This window comes from Gymnoscopelus braueri, assembly GCF_963280865.1.
Source record: "Gymnoscopelus braueri genome assembly, chromosome: 6".
Taxonomy (NCBI): Eukaryota; Metazoa; Chordata; class Actinopteri; order Myctophiformes; family Myctophidae; genus Gymnoscopelus; species Gymnoscopelus braueri.
Window position 1 is genome coordinate 9,358,417 of NC_137607.1, and position 17,108 is coordinate 9,375,524.

The 17,108-nt window shown below is 41.2% G+C and overlaps 1 protein-coding gene across 1 annotated transcript in view; it reads left to right on the forward strand.

The window, feature by feature from the left end:
- rabgap1l (RAB GTPase activating protein 1-like) overlaps positions 1-6,326 on the forward strand; it is a 188,120-nt gene extending 181,794 nt beyond the window's left edge. The window contains exons 24-27 of the mRNA XM_080430953.1: positions 1,395-1,478; positions 2,928-2,999; positions 3,906-4,112; positions 5,985-6,326. Coding sequence (XP_080287079.1) covers positions 1,395-1,478; positions 2,928-2,999; positions 3,906-4,112; positions 5,985-6,170 — 549 coding nt within the window. The 3' untranslated portion in view covers positions 6,171-6,326. The remainder of the gene's footprint in view (positions 1-1,394; positions 1,479-2,927; positions 3,000-3,905; positions 4,113-5,984) is intronic.
- The last annotated feature ends 10,782 nt before the right edge of the window (positions 6,327-17,108 follow it).

Genomic DNA, 17,108 nt, shown 5'->3' on the forward strand with positions numbered 1-17,108 from the left:
AAAAAAATGTGGGGGCCCCCTGAGGTTGGGGGCCCGTTTCAATTGAAACGGGTGAAACATAGGAAAGGCCGCCACTGCCAAGACGATACATGAAGTCCCCAGTAAACACAGGACCATCCTATCAGCGAGGCACTTTGTTTAGTGCAGCAATGGCTGAAGGGACAAAACTCCTGCTAAAACAAACGTTTTGCCATTTCAAAGTTCTGTATCTTCGTCCAGGTGGCATGAGCCTAAAGTGACGACCACTTAAACCCTATATTCTTCATTGACCGGAGTCCCCTAGGGCTCTATACTAGGCCCCCCCTCCCATTTTCCCTCAACATCAAATCTCTGCCAAAAATTGCCGATCGCGTTGTGAGCTTGTAGATCGTCTCATTTTGCCCAATAGCAGTGCTAGCGTTCAAGTCGATAAGCCATTTTCTCTTATGAACGTATGAAGGTTAGTTGTATGATATTAATTAACTCTCTAAGATACAGATTGGTTAAATTAACCCTTTAAGACCGGGAACACATCTGTGTGTCATTTATAAGATTTCTTTGGCTATTCAAAAATAGCAGATCTACAAGCTCATAGCGCGGCACCGAGTGCCACGCTATGAGCTTGTAGATCTGCTATTTTTGAAAAACCATACAAATGTGTGCAAATCTTTGAATATGTATATATTTTTAACTCATGTTACAACTTCTGGGGGTCCTTGGAACAACATATTTTGAGATGGGGGTCCACGGTCAAATACATATCATTTTGGGTGGTCCTTGAGATGAAAAAGTCTGAGAACCACTGATATTACAGCAACATAAGTTTTTTTTCAGAAAACTGTTAGGATTTAGAAGACATTTGTAGAACCCCCCCCAGAAGCAAAATATTTGAGTTAAAAAATGTTTGCTTTAAATATATATATATATTCAAAGATTTGCACAGAACTTCCACGATTTTCCTAAAAACTGCAGATCTACAAGCTCATAGCGCGGCACAGATTCTTTCCCGGTCTAAATGGGTTACGGGTAGGGGTGTGCCGATATATCGTCCCGCGATATATCGCGATACGTTTTCGTGACGATATGTATCGTTTTGAAGAAAAAAAATATCGTTTAGATTTTTTTTTTTTTTTTTTTTTTTACAATAATAATAATAATCAGGCATGCAAACAGCCCCGAGGTTAAAAGGGTGACAAAATGTTGTTGTTTTTCGGGTCAGGTGTCACACTATTGCCCTATTTGGATTCAAAACGGCTATTGTAGCTGAAAAGCTACAAGTTTGCATGTCTGAATAATGTGTATTTTCATAATAAAAAAGTGCGTATCGTATCGAAATCGTATCGAAGTTGTGAGCCCAATATCGTATCGTATCGTTTCGTTGGGTTGGATCTTAAAGCCTGTGTGTCTGTCTACAGCTTAAAGAAGTGTTCAGGAGAGAGCTGGAGAAGGCCGAGTCCGAGATCAAGAAAACCACTGCGATCATCACTGAATACAAACAGGTGACCATGATACTATACATGCATGCAGACATAGAACGAAAGAAAGAACGAGTAAGATAAATGCGGTTCTATTATTCTATAGTTTGGGTGATTTTAAAAACATATTTCTAAATCATATTTTCCAGTCTTTGTTGCTGAGATTGTTTGACTAATAACATTTCCTTAACCTCTTAAACCCCATATACTATTAGTATCTAGTATATAGATTAAATCATAATTTATTTTATTTAAAGTAGTTGTCAAATGCAAGCTTTAAATGTCCTGTTAGTATTGATTTCTTCATATCATTTTGAGTAAAGTGACACATTTATTTAATGGAACAGCCAGTATGGTAACATTCATGAGTTCATACACATTATTGCAAGTGCAACAAACTTATAAAAGACAATGAAATGTATATTTACATTAACATCATTCATATATGTAGTAGCCTTAACACATTACCTGCCAAACACGAGTATAACCGTTTTTTTTTTTTTCTTTTTTTTTTCAATTTATCCACACAGAACCAGAGATATCACGATCCAAAGATTCCTACCTCCATTCACTCCTTGGTTAACTTATTACTTTAAAATCCTGTATCTCCGCTCCTGTGTACTTTTTTTTTTACCATGTTATTTTGGGGAAAACATGCTATTTTCAACTGGCTGCAATTATGGAACGGATTACCGCAATCGGATTTTTTTTCCCACGATTCTACGAGACTCCTGTGTGTGTGTAATGAGGGGATCACCGTGAGGACGGTGATCACGGAAAATATTTTGTGACTACTTAAAAAATGTTTTTTTAACATTGCAAACAATGCTGGCAGTGGGGGAAGTAAAAAAAAAAAAACCTCTGGCAGGGAATGTGTTAAAGGGGGACGAGGAGCATTCAGACACCAGCTTTCCTCGGGTCATGTGTGTATTGAATGAATAAACAAGTCAAACAACAAGTTCTGAACTTTGGTAGATTATGTATCTGGTGTAACAATGCTTCTTGGCAATAAATGTTATACTGTTGGAAAGCCTGTTTATTTCACTTTAAAAAATTATAATTTTTGTTAATAAACATATAGTTTTAATAAATATTTCCCAATTGTAAGAACATGAATGAATTTGTGGTTATGAATAGCGCAGCTGAGTACGTGGGTAAAATAAATAAAACATCTTTATTCTGCTGTTGGTTGGTGGCTAGAATGTCTATCAGTAACAAGGAAGAAACAACACATCATTATTGGCAATTTATATAGTCTTCTTCATGGTTTTCAAAGAAGACCATACTGTCCAAACGTTGGTGTTAATAAATCTGTATTGCATGGTGGCTACGCGCTATTGGACCTCCTAGTTTTCTCAGTTATTTCTACCGTGGTCAGCACCTCCTCAATACCGGTGTGTGCTCCTCCTTCTGTGTTTACTTCCTGTGGTTGACACTTTGTGTGTGTGTGTGTGTGTGTGTGTGTGTGTGTAGATCTGTTCTCAGCTCAGCACCAGGCTGGAGAAACAACAAGCTGCAACCAAAGAGGAACTGGACATCGTCAGGGTGAGACTCTCTGGACTGGACTCTCTCCAAACTAGCAGATCTAGCAGACTCCTTGCATCCGCAGTCGGTTGCAAGCTTGTACTGTATATATGGTATTTTCATTGTGCAGGGCATAAATTGGGCATTAGACAGACAGAAAGACAGACAGACAGGCAGGCAGGCAGGCAGGCAGACAGACAGGCAGACAGGCAGACAGGCAGCCAGGCAAGGCAGGCAGAAAAGCAGACTGACTGACAAAAAGTTATTCCCAAAGGAGATAAACATTTTGAAGTCTGAAAGAAGCTTCTAGCTGGAAGTGGGGAGTTGGAGCGTGACAAAATGATGAGGAGCAAAACAACTAAATATGTATTCATGAACAAATAAAGAATAGTGACAGTAGCATGCCTGTCCTCTCCCTAGAGATGGAGCCAACTAATAATAGTAACGGTTCATATTGTTACCATTATTATCATGATGTATTATTAGACTCACTGTATCAAGTGTCATACAACAACAAGAAGGAGACGGCAGAACCACAGAAGAAGTCCCAAACTATTTCATGTGGAGCCCTCATTTGATTTAAATAAATATGTTGCCCCCCCCCCGTACAAGATTTGTGTTCTAAAAAATATTCTAAATGTTTCAGTAGCCAATGGACATTAGGTCAAAGTGGTTAAACTGATTCTTATGCTATTTGACACATTTAGCTTGGGACCCCCTGGAACCCCATTACGGACCCCTGTGGGTCACAGGCCCCACTTTGAGAACCCCTGCAGTAACATAGGGTGTTATTTTGACCCTGTACAGAGTAAGGTGGCGGTATGTGAACACTGCAGTAACATAGGGTGTTATTTTGACCCTGTACAGAGTAAGGTAGTGTTATGTGAACACTGCAGTAACATAGGGTGTTATTTTGACCCTGTACAGAGTAAGGTGATGGCGTGTGAGCGCTGCAGGGACGTGTTCGGCTCCGACGGGCCCCTGCAGGCCGTGGCCCCCAGCAGGGAGAGGACAGGGGGCGCCAGTGAGCAGCTGGACGACGAGAAGGACTCGCTGAAAGCCCAGCTCCGAGAAATGGAGCTGGAACTGGCTCAGACCAAACTGCAGCTGGTGGAGGCCAAGTGCAAGATCCAGGTGACATATATACATCAAACACTTACAGTATATATACATGAAACACTTACAGTATATATACATGAAACACTTACAGTATACATTAGAGGTGTAATGATATAGTAACTGCATCGAAAAATCGATTGTAATTTCCCACGATCTACTATATCGATATGCAAACAGCAAAAATATTGTATCGTTTGACTTTGTATTGTATCGAATCGTTTTACAACGCAAATTATTGGATCGAATCGTTTTGCAATGCTAATAATCGATGTTATCGATACTAAGTTCTTGCGCGTTGCATTTAGCAATTTTAAGAAGAAAAAAGAGAAAGAGGGGTTTAATTACTTTTCCATTACATATCACTACACTTGGTCTATCGATAAATGTGTGTATTCTCTGTGTTCTTGTCAAGGTGCGGGTTTGTCCATATGTGTTCAAATACAATGTCCATGTATTTGCCAGCGAATCGCTGTGTTTACTTATTTATATCCATAATAATAAATGTTTCCCTTAAAAAACCTGCTCTATCCACACGTTTCACACGGATGCATTTAAATTTTTGCTAAGTAGTTACTGTATCGGTTTTAAATCATTGAATCGTATCGCCGTGAATGAACCAATATCGTCCATGTATCGTTTCGTCAACTATGCAGGGCCGGACTGGGACCGAAATTCAGCCCTGGCATTTTGGTCCGAACCGGTCCACCACCCCCCGGGCCGTTTTGTCAACGGGGGGGGGGGGGGGTCCGTTTTGTCAAGGGGGGGGGGGGGGGGGGGGGGGAGTTTCACTGTTTCAGCCCAGCCCTGCACATGAACTCTGCAGCCGCACTGAGGCCCCTGCTGGAAAGCATCCCAGCCCAAACATTAACGTAACTAATAATTGGGCCGCGCGACCCAGAAATGACCGTAATAATCCTAAAACGGGTGCAAAAATATAATAATAATTTTTTTATTTATTTATTTTCTGGCCCACCGGCCCACTGGCCCAGCGGCCCACCGGGCATTTGCCCGGTACGCCAAATGGCCAGTCCGCCGCTGCAACTATGTATCGTGATGCGTATCGTATGGCTGTTACACCCCTAGTCTACATACATGAAACACTTACAGTATATATACATGAAACACTCACGGTATATATACATGAAACACTTACAGTATACATGAAACACTTACAGTATACATGAAACACTTACAGTATACATGAAACACTTACAGTATATATACATTAAACACTTACAGCATTACATTAAACACTTGAGGTGCGTTCACACCGAAAGATAAGATATTTCTTCGAACAGCGTATTTCAGCGTAAGATATTTCACCCCCTCACTAATGCTGACCAGCGCGACCAAAGTGAAGTGATTCAAGCAACTATGAAGGATATTTGATCTTTCGGCGGAACGCACCTTTAGACACTAATGATAACAGGACAATGACCAGGGGTGCACATAACTTTTTAGGTCTAGTACTCAGAAGAGCACCTGGAGATGTGACTTGGTGCGCACAAAATAAATGGTCCCGTGCCATTTTGTCGGGCCATTTTGAACGGTGCGTTCATCATCGGTGACGAGTGCCTCTAACAGCCGCTGCTGGCTGCGTGCACGCAGCGAGGCGATGCGAGGCGATGCGAGACACGAGTGGCTGAGATGCGAGTGGCTTCAGGAAGTAAATTCCTAGCCTCGATCACCAGGCTTTTATTTTTTAGTTTTGCTAAAAAATAAAAGCTTGGAAATTCCTGTCCCAGCTGTTGGTACGCAAAAGCGCCTCGCGTCGTCTGATGTGCCGCGCATTATTTATTTTGGGTGCGCATGCGCACCTGCGCACCAGTTATGTGCACCCCTGACAATGACATTGACCCTGAGCTCTCTGTCTGCCTGTGTATGTAGGAGTTGGAACACCAGAGAGGCGTGTTGATCAACGAGATCCAAGCTGCCAAGAACTCGTGGTTCAGTAAGACTCTGGGCTCCCTGAAGAGCTCCACGGGGAGCGCTGCCGCCGCCTCCTCCTCCTCCTCCTCCTCCTCCTCCTCCCAGACGGCCACGCCCTCCTCCCCCAAGGAGGGGCCTCCGTAAGGCCCCGCCCACCAACCGCGCCCTGCCACGCCCCACTATGCCCCGCCCCACTGCACAGCCTGTACCCCCTCCCCCCCTCCCCCAGACCAGCGGTTCCTCAACCCCTTTTTTCTGAATCTTGAAAATCCCCCAAAAATGTAAAAAAGGGTCGGCAGCCGGGCCCACCCATCGGCTGCCGTGTTAACCCTTTAAGACCTGAGGCGATTCTTTAAAAAAAATCTAAATCCTAACAGTTTTTGGGAAAAAATCAAAAAAAAAAAATGTTCACGATTTTTCAAAAATAGCAGATCTACAAGTTCATAGTGCGGCACTCGGTGCCGCGCTATGAGCTTGTATATCTGCTATTTTTGAATAGCCAAAGAAATCTAAAGTGACACAGATGCGTTCCAGGTATTAATGGGAGGACAACTTAGTTTTTTTACAACCAAGGTTTATGTTTTAGCTTGTAATTAAAGTAAATGAAAGATGAGTGTTACATTTTTTTCATTTACTGCTCTCTATAGTTTTAGCAATTTTTGTGATCTGTTTTTACAGTGGGCGGGGGCATTCGGGCAGGTGGCTAAATATGTCTTTTTTTTTACACAATAACCCGGCGATTTCTTAATTATAATTTACAGTAGCTCTTCTAGCCCCCAATAACTCACATCTGGCCATCAAAGACCACGGGATCTTTTTTTATTGTGTAAAAAAGACATATTTAGCCACCTGCCCGAATGCCCCCGCCCACTGTAAAAAAAAAGATCGCGAAAATTGCTAAAACTATAGAAAGCAGCAAATGATTTTTTTTTAACACTCATCTTTTATTTACTTTAATTACAAGCTAAAACATAAACCTTGGTTGTAAAAAAAAACGAAGTTGTCCTTTAAGCGGTCGGTTGGGTGGGCCGCGTGCAATTTCAGAGCCGTGTTTCTTCTAAGGACCAATCAATTGTGTTCTGGTTTGGATTAGTGGAACTAGCATAGTGATATTAATGCTATATTATCATTAACATCATACGTGTTTTGCCAATTATAATTTCAATATCGTCACGGCCCACCAGGTTGAGAGGTCGCTGCCCTAGATGGGTGCTCTGGACTGGTTGTGGCGGGGAGTACCTGTCTGTCTGTGTGGGTGGGGGGTATGGGGGTATGGGGGTGGGGGGGTAATAAGGAGGAGGGTTATTTTTTTTCCACTGGAGGAACGAATGATGAAGCTTAAAAACACACGAGCTGAAACTGAAGACCAGCCTCACAGGACGATGCAGTGTTCCTTTTTTTTTTGCCAGCAGGAGGAGGAGACAGAGACTCGTTATTATTTTTGTGACTGCCAAGGAATGGCCGAAGAGAGGACGGCACGGGGGAAACACATGAACCTATACCGCAATTGGACCAACCGCCTGTCAATCTGTCTGTCGTCATGTGTGATTGGACGTCGTTAGATCAAAGAGTTGAGGTGATTGGACGACTCGGAAGGGTTTTTTTTTTAGGTCGATGTTTCAAATCTGTCGGTGTAGCTTGATGCCTCAAACAAACTTCTTACAAACAGTAACCATAAGAATGAATGCATTACAGCTCCGCCCAGAGGCCAAACCCTGCTACTACAGAGGGACAGTAAGTAAGGTGATCGTGCCAAGTCTTCTTAGCACAATCAACAACGTACAGGTATATTTTTTAAGGCTCACAGTTTAATTGTGATTTACAAACATAGTGCTAAAACGTTTTAGAGCCACACAAGGATTTTATTTTTGCTGCCTGATTAAAAAAAACCAACGCCAAAACGAGTGTGGTTAGCATAGCGTAGCAACGGCTAGCAGGGAAGGGATGCTGCATTCACAATCTACACAAAACAACCTGTACTCCTTTTACAGTAATATTAAGTAAACAATGGTGTCATATAAATATGTATAACTAATTATTGTTTTTTTTTAATCGTTAACCTTGTACAGATGTTCAAGAGAGAGAAAAAAATAGAAGGAAACTTTTTGTTGTTTTTAAACACCGTTTTGAAATTTGAATGTCATCTTTCTATGTGTCCAACATGATAAAGCACAGTGTGTGTGTGTGTGTGAGAGAGAGAGAGAGACAGGTCCGTTTGGCAGTGGTTCTCAAAGTGGGGTCTTGGGACCTTCCGGGGTCCTGGGGGGGGGGGGGTTCCAGGGGGTCCCCAGCTAAATCATTGATCGTTAGGAACCAAATGGACTCAAAAGACCTGGAAACTCTGAGAGTGTTCAAATGGAACCAAATGGACCCTTACGGGTCCATTTGGTTCCATTTTAACACTCTCAGAGTTATGAGGGTCCGTGGGCCTACTGCATACCAAACCGAGGGTCTTTGATATTAACAAGTTTGAGAGCCCCTGGCGTTCGGGTCCAAAATTGGACCCCCTCCACCCACCACCAAATAGACAGTTGACTGACGTTGCTGTTGACAGAGTAGTTGCTACACATTCCCACTATCAGGTCATACTATAGTGACTTCATCTGACCACGTGTCGCCCATCTCTGACGTGACGCGATCCCGTAATAGGTTGAAAAAAACAACAACATTTGACCACTTAAAACCCCAGCTGAAAATAGCCGATCGACAAGGACGTGAGCTTGTCGATCGGCCATTTCATGAGAAAGCTTTCCCCTGTTACTTTGGGCTTAACCACGTTACTGTAAGCCCCATTATACTTCATCATATGAAAGTTTTCGCCTATGGCATAACGACATATCAAAAAATATCAGCCGCAGGTTAAAAGTGGTTATGAATAATTTCTTCCGGTACTACAGTACATCAACGTTATGTTCATTTACAAACCAAAATGCCATAATAAATCCAGATAGCACAAGCCCATTTGAAAAAATGTATGTCCAGTTGAACAGCTGAACCATTCTGACCCGACAACACTACACTGCTCTGTGTGTGTGTGTGTGTGTGTGTGTGTGTGTGTGTGTGTGCGCGCAGCACTGTAACTCAAGTGGTTCCAGTCTAAATGTTTTTACATCATGTGGCCTTTGTCTTTATTTTAATCATGATTGTTTAATACCTGAGTGTAGCAGCATGAAAACAAAACCCAACCCTGGTACCCTATTGGTCTGTCCTACTCAGAACCCTGGTACCCTATTGGTCTGTCCTACTCAGAACCCTGATACCCTATTGGTCTGTCCTACTCAGAACCCTGGTACCCTATTGGTCTGTCCTACCAGGACAGGACACCAGGCTAATGCCATTCTTTTTTCTTTCTTTTTTTCATGTATATATATTTTTTTTAAATTCCAAATAGCCAATTATTTTTTCTCCCATTTTAATCCTGGAACCAATCCTTATGCCAATTAATTCTCCCCACACATCGTCTGTGTTGTCACTGCTGTTATACCCTACTGACCTGCCAGCGAGGAGCCCCCACCGGGAGGAAGGCACTGTTGTACCCCTACTGACTGACTGACGGCGCCTCCCGTTCCACTGCATCCACCCCCACTCCCCCTGGCCCGTGCGACCACAGTCTTCTACTGTTGTAAGTGGACAGATCAGATGGAACCGTTATAACGATCCTACACAGTGGAAAGAGACTATACGAGATGGAAACCAGTTTGTTAAATCTTTTCTAAGTGTTTTTTGCTCTGAGCACATTCCATCCGTGTGTCATACTGACTCGTAATGTTTGATAAGTTGGTGTCATGTCAGTCCTAGCGAAGTTCCCCATGGTTTTCTACATGCACTAACACAAGCCATGACGCTTTAAACACTATTCCACGTTGTTTATTTGTACTCGCAAGTTATCAAAAAGCAGAGCAGAGCTGAGTTTTGTTTTATTTTCATTTTAAAATGTTTTAAACTGTTCACATTCGTTTTTTTTTTTTTTTGTTGTTGTTGAAGAGGACAGTTGCCAAAAGAGTAATCAAGTTGGATGACGACAACGTGGTTGTGTACGGGACTGACGCTGAGTGTGGTGTGTGTCGTACAGTCCTCCTGATGGTGTGCTCTGACTTCCAGGGTGTTTTCTGTACAGTATCTGTCTGACGTACATTAATAACACATTAATAAACATGGACATTTGTGTTCACTGATATGCTTATGTTGTTTGCACGGGTTATTGTGTGAGTGGAATATAGTCTCTCTCTCTTTCCCTCTCTGTCCCTCTGTCTCTCACTCTACCTCTAAAGCAACGGTCAATAGAATGGGAAAGAAAATCATAAAAGGATATCAACACTAACATTTGAACATAATTCAGTGACTCACTGTGGCTTGGCGGTCAAAGCAGGTAAAGGTAAAGTAACTAAGTACATGTACTCAACTACTGTACTTGAGTACAATTTTGAGGTTTTACTATTTCCCATTGTCAGTACTTATACTTATACTCCACTACATGACGGAGGCAAATATTTTACTTTTTACTTTTTACTTTACTACAATTATTTGACAACTTTAGTTACTAGTTGCTTTGCAGATATAAATCATATAAAACATACATTAACCACTTTAGCCCTATGGCCCTATTTTATACCTCGGCTATTTGAAAATAGCCGATCTACAAGCTCACAACGCGTCGCATCGCGACGTGTTGTGAGCTTTTAGAGCTGCTATTTTCAGACATTTAGTCATTTTACTTTTGGTACTTTAAGTACATTTTGATACCAATACTTATGTACTTTTACTCAAGTACGTTTTGAATTCCGGACTTTTAGTTGTAGCAGAGTACTTTTACTTTGCAGTATTGATACTTTTACTAAAGTAAAACATTTGAGTACTTTTTCCACCACTGGTCAAATGAAACGTGAGACCGGAAACACTTCAGTGAGGAGTTGTGATATGTAGTGAATAGTAGGCCTATGGGTCGTTTTGACAAGTATACTGTAGATACTGTAGATTCATCGTGACATCACAACCACAACTATTTACGGGTAGATAGATACAGTAACGCTGGCAGCATGGCATTGGTGCAGTATTATTCATTAAAGGGTTAGTTCACCCCCAAAATGACGTTTTTTTTCTATTGATTAGTCCCCCCCACGGAGACTTGAATTCATGGATATTTCTTTTTTTTGTCGCATTCTTAAGCCAATAATTTGATAACCGGCAGCAGTTCCGGTAGGAGACGCAAAGAGTCTCCTTTGTCTCTCCTACCGGAACCGCTTCCTACCGGTCCGCTGGTCATCAAATTATTGGCTTAGGAATGCGGAAAAAATCTCCATGGGGTGACTAATCGATAGAATAAACGTTTTTTTCCCTTCACTTTAACCTTATTTCTGTAAGAACAGAAACACTTACGATATTGTTATTGACTGTAAGAAATATGTATATCTACAGGTTGACAAACTAGACATACTGTAGCTAATCTTCTGGACATTAATTCCCGGGAGACTTGATGTAGGCGAGAACGGAAGCTGTCATCTTTGTCAAATATTTTGGCGGGCCATGATGGCATCCTAATGCCTGACTTTGGCCATACAGTACTTATATGAGCACATTTTGACCGAATACCTCAATATCGACGATAGTTATTTTTTCATAAATAGACGATCTACAAGCTCTACGACACTGTAAGGTGTTGTTTCAGCTTTTGAAAATGTTTGCTAAATTCTTTAAGTATAACATATAGGACTTCAGTGATTAAAATCAGGAATTATGCCATATCACAATATTACGAAAGACAATATCTGTCATTTTATACTGTATATTGATATGATCATTCATAACATGATCATATCAACATATTGCCCAGCCCTACTGACCACCTCATCATAGCAGGTTACTCCTGAAGTACACTATCCATAGCCTGGTAAACACCCCCTCCCTCCGGAAATCTCATTTGCATTTGGTTTCAGGAAGGAGGCTGTGAAACAAAATGTGTGTCGCAAGCTTCTTCCATTTGACGGAGTGAGGTTACACTATCCAAAAACCCACAACACTATTTGAGGAATTGAAGAAAAAAAAGGTTTCACACTAAGCTACCTTTGCCTGCATGCATATGAACAGTATATACAGTGCAACTATTTTGTAACAGCAAACAAACAATGGATTCCTTGAGGGGGATTCAGGGGGTCCCCAGCTAAATGAGTTAACCACATGGACCCTTGATTCCTACATTCACAGAACATAGCCAATCTACAAGCTCACAGTGATCACAGTGCTCACAATAATGCTCAATGTGGCACTTTGTGAGCTTTTAGATCGTCTCCCTCGCGCCGGTAAAATGGGCGCCTGCAGTTCCATTTTTCTGACTTGTACTGGTTTCTCACTTGTACTTTAACATACATATTACTGTGATAGAACAGACCACTAGGGCATTGGTTCTTGCACTGTAATATATATATATGCTGTCCAGCAGCAACCAGCTAACTTCAAAACGCATTTTTTTCAGGAAATGTACAAACTAAATATACGTTTTTCAGGAAATGAAGAAAACCTTATCTTTTTAAAACAAAGCAATACTGCCTCATCAAAGTTGGTATAGTGACTATATATTGTCAGATACTTGCATGTATATTATCACCACTTTACCCAGATCCAGCTCAAATGGAGTTAGGAGTTTTGTTCGAACAGCTGAGAAGTTTCAAATGGGGGCTTGCTCTAGATTTTAGAAATAGAATTACTTGTTTTCATAACATTAGCGTCAGTGCTAGGTTTGATAAACAGGTACACTGCATAGTTTCAACAGACTACGGGGGAAATACCCTGCGTCGTTAAAGTTTGTTTATGTCTGCAGCAGACCTGTCCTCTGTCTGTGTTCACTCGCGTTGTGCTGTGGAATGCCACAGCAGCAGGAGGACAGGGGGTGGAGTTGCGTGGTTTGACGGACAGTTTGAGGATCCAATGGAGTTGGGAGGTTTTGTCAGAGGCGCTTTTTGATTTATGAAAAAAAAACTGAAGGTGGAGTTAGCTGGTTCCCGCCCGACAGCGACGATACATATTGCTGTGATAGAACAGACCACTAGGACATTGGTTCTCAAACATTTTCAAATGAGACCCAAAAGATACACATGGTGTCTCAGACATACAAAACAATCCATTAAGAACAAGCTATTTTAAACACTATTAAATAGTGAAAATAGCAGATCTACAAGCTCACAACGCATCATATGATCTTGTAGATCTACTATTTTCATGATTTCTTTGTTAGTTTTTTTTTATTCATAGATCTTCATAAATACATATTTTTTGTTTTTGTTTTTTTGCATTCAACACCTTATATTTCTGCAATTGATTGACACATGTCTACAGAACATGTGGATATCCTTGTCATTCTGGGCATAAACAATAAGTTGAATATTTGAATGATATCCACGAGTTTCCAGTGTCCCATGGGGCATTGAGGGAATCATGGCCATCATTCCTGTTGTCAGTCATTCAATTCACACTCCTACAGGAAGTGATGCCCATAATTCCCTAGGAAACGTTATTGTGGATAGCAAGCATAGAGGACCTGTAGCGGTGAAACCTTTTATTAAACAAAACAAAACAAGACAAAACAAAAACACATAATAATAATTTTCCCCAAGGGATAAAAGGGGATCAGAGTTTATCAAAACACCTCTAAAAAGACACAAAACTCTGTAGAATGTAAACAAGTAATCAAACTAACTGATGATATGCACTGTCTCTCCGGCATCTACCAAATATGTACTATGATAATGTAACAATCTAAACAACACACGTGTCAACACACAGTGAACAGCTACACAAACCCAGCAGCTTGTCAGCACTTTACTGCACCATTATGTACTGCATTTACTACATATCAATGAACGTAATAATTATTGCATAGATATGTATTGTTAGATCCTGACCAATGTGGACAGACATTGATGGGGGGGGGCAAAGGAAATATATGCACATATATTTTTTATACATGCAACATATGTTTCTCATGTGACATATTCGGAATTGGCCGCCTGCATATATGTCTCTACATATATGTACATATATATCCATACATGTGGCATATATGTGGACATAATATAAGCTATATGAGACATATATTTAATATATATTTATATATATTTTTTTACACTGAAGAAAACTAAACAAAACAATAAATAAGGTGTCGCGGACGCATTGCGAGCTTGTAGATCGGCTATTTTCGGCACACAGCTAATATCAGGAGTTGTCATTGCATACCAGAGGATCCAGGTGCACACAGACAGTTGGGGGCCTGCACACAGACAGGTGGGGCAGGTGGGGTACTGGGTTCTTCTCCAGCACACAGATAAGACAGGTGGGGTACTGGGTTCTCCAGCACACAGATAGACAGGTGGGGTACTGGGTTATCAGCACACAGATAGACAGACGGACAGACAGACAGACAGACAGACAGACAGACAGACAGACAGACAGACAGTAATGGGTAATACATCTACAAGCTCGAAAAATGGCATTGTCTTATTTGTTCTTATTTTGTTCATATAAGTACTGTACGCATTTTTATGCATGTGGTATGTTAGAAGGAATGACGTAATACGAACAGGAAGGTGGTATGACACGAAACTAAAAATGTCATTAGTAACAGGGTGAAACATTCAGAGTGAGGTCCAGTTTCCAGGGTCAAACATTTAGGTAGCTACTGAGCCTCGACATAGGCTGGGCGTGTGCACTGCTGAGAGGGTAGTGACATGATCACAACCCAATGTCCAACTGCTTGTAGGAAATGTAGTCAGGTTCACTATGTTAAATAATTTAGGTTTGTTCAAAGTTTTTGGAGATTTGCAAAACTATATATTTTTTAATAATCTTCAGAGCGTAGGGAATCCAACAATATATGTTGCCATTTGCACAGACACCTGCATGGCCAACATTTTGGGTGTTTAAATGGCCACCATAAAATACATAATTTTTCGTTATCTTGGCTTCTAGACAACGTAGAAACGTAATTCAACATGACAAAACTGAAAAAAATGTTTTCTGGGTCAAGGAATCCAATGAAGAACTCAACATTATGGTCAGTATCTTGCAGAGGCGCCCCCAAGGGGTGTCCAGGGAAATAATCATAATATGCTTCTGATATATTATCATATTAGGTAGTAATATTAATTTACATCAAAGATTAATATATTTTTTCTTAATAGTTCAATGTGAATGAAAATAAATGCAGGCTTCCACAGCCTGCTGCTGCACAGTGCAAAGTGTGAGATGACAGTTGTATCAATACCGAAAATGTAAAACAATGTACCCTACCTTTTTTGAGGAAATGTACTTCATGTGTTGTTTCTTTATCATTGGTTTTCAAAGTGGGGTCCGGGGACCCCTAGAGGTCCTTGGAGAGGTTCCAGGGGGTCCCCAGCAAAATGTTATATTGTGACTATTTAAAAAAAAATAGTAGATATTCAAGCTTGTACATCTGCTATTTCTGTGTTGTTTGAAAAATTTTGAATAATTTACTTTAAAAAAAAAAAACATATCTGCTCTTCTGGGTGACTCTGGCACAAAACATTTTCAGATGGGGGTCCGCGGCACAAAACATTTTCAGATGGGGCTCCGCGGCACAAAACATTTTCAGATGGGGGTCCGTGGCCAAATACATATCAATGTATGGGTCCTTGGCACGAAAAGGGCTTTTTCTGCCTTTATTGATAGGAAAGCAGGCTGACAGGAAATGGGAAGAGAGATGAGGGCTGACACGCAGCAAAGGTCGTCGAGATCGGGATTACCAGACTATGTGGTATACGCCTCCCTGGACCGCTAGGCCAGCGGGCGCCCCGAGAACCACTGTTCCATTTGATTATTTTGTGCTGAATTGAAGTTAAAACCATGAAAGGAATAGGTGTATGCAAGGCCGTCTTCAATGCACAGCAAAAGACATGCTACACTGTTCCGAAAATTGCATGCAAAACACAAAACTTTCCACAAGTTAGTTATTCATACAGCTATCACTGGAGTTTCTGCACTTGCAAGATGCAGTGCACGGGCTAGGCTTGCAGCCAGTGGTGTAAAGTAACTAAGTACATTTACTCAAGTACTGTACTCGGGTACAATTTTGAGGCATTTCTTTTACTTTACTTGAGTATTTCCAATTCTCAGTACTTTAACTAACTTCTACTCCAGTACATCAGTACAGTCAAATATTGCACTTATTTGAAAACTTGAGTTACTATGTAGATTTTGATTATTACAAAACATACATTAATCACTTCAACCCTATAAACATGTCTGCCATTTGAAAATAGCAGATCTACAAGCTTGTAGATCGGCTATTTTCAAAAGATTTTTATACCTTTGAAAACTTGAAATGGGATTTTCTGCATAATGAGTACTTTCTACTTTTGGTAGTACATTTTGATGCCAATACTTTTGTACTTTTACTCCAGCAAATTTTGAATTCTGGACTTTTACTTGTAACGGAGTGTTTCTACATTGCAGTATTGATACGTTTACTGAAGTAAGAAACGTGAGTACTTTTTCCCCACCACTGCTTGCAGCAGCATGGAGCGGTCTTGCAGTCAGTGGTGCAGACACAGATGATTAGCGCCACACAAGCATCTGGAACTGGAGGTTTATGCACTTGGAAAGGAGCCAGTGCGGATTCCTCCATGCGCATCCGTCTCCCTAGGGAGGTCCTTGGTGCACGTCCCACTGGGAGGAGACCCCCTGGCAGACCAAGAACCAGATGGGGGGGGGGGGGGGGGGGTGATTATATCTCCATACTCTTGCCTTGGAACGCCTCGGGATCCCCAGTGGGCAATATTGCTCGGAAAAGGGTCCCCATCACAATCATTTTAAACACTTTGACCATACCTTTCATTTTGGCCTTTCAAAAGTAGCAGATCTACAAGCACACGAGCTTGTATATCTGCTATTTGAGAATTTTCCAATTTAGACATTTTTAAACACAAATCTTCTCATCTGGCGGTCCCTGGCACAAAACATTTTCAGATGGGGTTCCACAGCCAAATGCATATCATCAATTTGGAGGTCCTTGAGACGACATTTTTTGAGAGCCACTGCTTTAGACCAAACCATTGAGCTAACCGCGACTCGTCA